This window comes from Mus pahari, chromosome 9 (genome assembly GCF_900095145.1).
Source record: "Mus pahari chromosome 9, PAHARI_EIJ_v1.1, whole genome shotgun sequence".
In the NCBI taxonomy this organism is placed as follows: Eukaryota; Metazoa; Chordata; class Mammalia; order Rodentia; family Muridae; genus Mus; species Mus pahari.
In genome coordinates, this window is record NC_034598.1 from 65,178,361 (window position 1) to 65,182,036 (window position 3,676).

Genomic DNA, 3,676 nt, shown 5'->3' on the forward strand with positions numbered 1-3,676 from the left:
GCATCGGCCTCCGACCGGGACCCGCCCCCGGGCCGCGGCGCCCACGCCCAGCGCGGTCCGCTGCCCCGGCGCAGTGCAGCAGAGAGCACCCTCCAGCCCGGGGCCGGGTCGGGCCGGGCCGGCGCACGCGCATCGGGACCCGCGCCCTCCGCGGCGGGAGGGGCTGAGGGGGCGTCCCGGGGGCTCGTGGCGGAGGCGACGGCGGTGGCGGTGGCGCCGCGTCGCCCTCATCCGGGCTCGCGCTCGCCCTCGCGCTCGCCCTCCGCCTTGCCGAGCCCCGCGAGGCTGAAACGCTTTCTCCCAGCATGCAGCGGGAGGAGGGATTTAACACCAAGATGGCGGACGGCCCGGATGAGTACGAGACCGAAACGGGCTGCGTGCCCCTTCTCCACCCGGAGGTGAGGGACGGCGCCGAGCGCCTGCCCGGGCCCCTGCGGTCCCGCCGCCTCGCCTCCCTCAGCCTCGCCCGGGGCGGCGGCCGAGGCGGCCGGCGCGGTGACCTGTGGCGGGATCCCGGGGAGGGAGGCTGAAGAAAGCGAGTCCAGGCCCGAGCGCGGCGGGCGGGCGAGCGGATAACGGGGGAGGAGATAGCGGGGCGGGCCCGGCCGGGGCGGGCTCTGGGACGCCGTCCCTGGCGGTGCCTGGAGGACAGAGGTGGGGATGGCGATGGTCCTGTGGTGTCGCCGCGCTGCCCTGCGGCTGCAGGGGCGACGGGGGCCTGCTGACACTTTGGAACCTCGGCCGGAGGGAGCCCCTGGGCTCGCTCCAAGCCTCCCCAGGCAGGGGGAGGAAGCCGAGCTGCTTTTTGGGGTTTTTCTCTCTCCTCCTCTTCTCCTCTTTCTTGGTGGCGGATGACACGACCCCTTCCCATCAGTTCACTCTTCCCCCTCCCGGGGGAGGGGGGAATCGTAGTTTTCCTGGGCAAAATGATGATGTCCTTGCAGGATGTGCCATAGCAGCTGCCAGCTCGCCGCTGGGGACGGGGTGTGAGTGTTTGCCCCTAAGCTATTCAAAACAAAACAAAACAAAAACACCCAACAGAAAACAGAAAGAGGGAGGGTCAGAACTTTCGCGAATCAACCCACGCACCCATTAGCTTGTCACAAAGTAGCGCTGCTTGGGGACTGTCAGAGAGGGTAGACAGAGCAACACGTTTCCCACCGTCTTTTCTTTTGTATCTTCTCCTGGACGCGAACAGTTTTCTGTGCCCGAGCCGGAAGGTTCTGTCCGTTGTTTACCTCCCAGTCAGTAGCTGAGTTTGTGTTTAGTTAAGGCCTGGAAACAATTCTTTGTGTATTCAGTTTTTTTTTTTTTTTTTTTTTTTAAATTAACGGTGCCAGGTGAGATGCAGGGAGGGCAGAGTAGCGCGAAGCTACTGCAGAACTCACTCAGGTCGTGTTTTGAGGTTGAGGATGGTGCTGTGATCCGTGGTGTTCACCACAGGGTGAACAAACGTGGCTACTTTGCATTCGATTTTTATTTCTTTCTGGCTTTTGTGTCTTGCTTTTTTTTTTAAATTGTGAATACAAAGGACCACTTTCGTATTAATACCCCATTATCTCTTAACTTGATCATAGATACACACAGAGACACGCACACACACAGATACATACATACAAATATATTACACACACGTAAATATACACATACATACACACACACACACACACACACACACACCCCAAGACAGTTTCTTAGAAATCTGTGCTGAGACAAGTCTCATTAGAAAAGGCTCTTTTGGGTTTCTGACACAGCTGTGCAGTAAGAAGAAACTTTTTGAAAAATTAAAGTGGCAATAAACTTAGAATTGGCATTAGAGAGATTTCTTTTGGTTTACACCTAGGTCCTAAAAATATGTCTAGAAAGTTTTCAGATGTTGTTTCGTAATTGGGGTTAAGGAATATTTCTGTTCATCAGTTCCTGTGGGTATATTTCAAGCACTTAAGTGTCTTATGTATTTTAATGTTCTGTGACACTCAGTGGATGTTTGGAGGTGGAGGGAGACGGATTAGGAGTTCAAAGCTGTCTTTGAGTGTATAAAGAGTTGGAGGCCAGCTTGTGGCTCAATGAGACCAAACTATACACAAAACAACAAACCTTTCCTATTTGTAAACGTTTATGTTGTTTGTTACCCTAAACATAATTTTGCAGGGTGTGGTCATTCACACCCAGTACTTGGGAGTCAGGAATGTCTCTGAGTTTGAAGTCAGACTAATCCACATAGCGAGCTCCAGGCCAGCCAAGGCTGCATAGGGGCACTGTGTCTCAAAACAGTTTTGGTTTTTTTTTTAGCCTACTAGTAAATCTCGAGATTGCTTGGTACAATAGAGAGCTTGACCTTAAGGCATCATCAGTGTGTTGTTTAACAGATTGTATATTACAGGAACATCAACTTCCCTATTGCTCAGAGTTGAAATTGGTAACATAGAGATTTCTTTTACCAATTAAGCACTAGGTCTCGTAAGTGTAAGTCCTGGAGCTTTGGGGACTGACTGAAATGGTCATCATTTTCTGTGGTTAGTTAATTGCTCCTGCGGTAGACCTGATGCATTCCTTACAGTGTGTTAGGAGCAGAACAGGGCATGCTGTTTGTCTAGAGTGTGTGAAAACGGGATGATGATGATGATGATGACGATACTTAACTAATGGCCCATTAAGGAGATAATGGAGAGCACAGGCTTTTGTGTCAGACTAACTTGGGTTACCTTTCTGTTGCTGCTTCTGTTTTATTTACCTCCATCCCTTCCTGCTCTTCTTCTTTCTCTTCCAGGCGGGGTGTCTTGTAGCCTTCAACTCCCTTTGTATCCGAGAATGACCTTGAATTTCTAATTCTCTTACCTTGGATCAGCTATGTGCCACAACACTCAGTTTATGCAGTACTGGGGTTTGAACCCAGAATTTTGTGCATACTAGGCAAGCCCCTGTTACTTGCACCTCACCCCTAGTCCTGGATTCTAATTTGGAATCCTCAATAATTAAATGATAGAAAGTAAAAAACTACTTAAAGCTTTTTTTCTATTTGTTCAGAAAATATTGATATTTCCAGACTTTGTTTAACCATACAGGAATATATGTCAAAATTCATCAATGAACACATTTTAGGGGCTCTGGTAAGGTCATCTTTCCATTCTCACTATTAGAAGAAGTGATGCTTTCCCTTTTTAGTAATTTAGAAATTTATATATGTTGAGTTTTTTTTTTTTTTTCAGGGCGGGTGAGACAGAGTTTCTCTGTGAAGCCCTAGCTGTTAGAGAACTCACTTTGTAGACCAGGCTGGCCTTGAACTCACAAAGTTCTGCTTGCCTCTGCCTCCCAAGTGCTGGGATTAAAGGAATATACCACCACCATCCAGTTTACATGTTTTTTAATTTATTGGATTTACATTTTGTAGAAATGTTTCATTTTACATTTTCTTTGGATTTAATACTGTCACAAAAATATTTTCTAAATATTTGTTAGATGGATAAATTATTTGTAGGATAAAAGAGTTTAGCTGCTAGCAAACATGCAATACACCTGTAATAAACATACCTGAGGAACTGAAACAAGAGTTAGGGAGAGCTTCACAGCGACCGTGTCCCTCCAGGTTACATAGGTGTCTAGATAGGTGGACTGTGTCCCTCCAGGTTAGATAGGTGTCTAGATAGGTGGACTGTGTCCCTCCATGTTACATAGG

The 3,676-nt window shown here is 48.9% G+C and overlaps 1 protein-coding gene across 2 annotated transcripts in view; it reads left to right on the plus strand.

Annotated features, from left to right (window-relative positions):
* The first annotated feature begins 235 nt into the window (after positions 1–235).
* The window catches only part of Zdhhc17 (zinc finger DHHC-type containing 17), a 73,591-nt gene continuing 70,150 nt past the window's right edge, over positions 236–3,676 (plus strand). Inside the window, exon 1 of one of the 2 annotated variants that reach the window (XM_021204425.2) lies at positions 236–398. In XM_021204425.2, coding sequence (XP_021060084.1) covers positions 306–398 — 93 coding nt within the window. In that variant the 5' untranslated portion in view covers positions 236–305. The remainder of the gene's footprint in view (positions 399–3,676) is intronic. The other variant, XM_029542278.1, reaches the window with a different exon arrangement.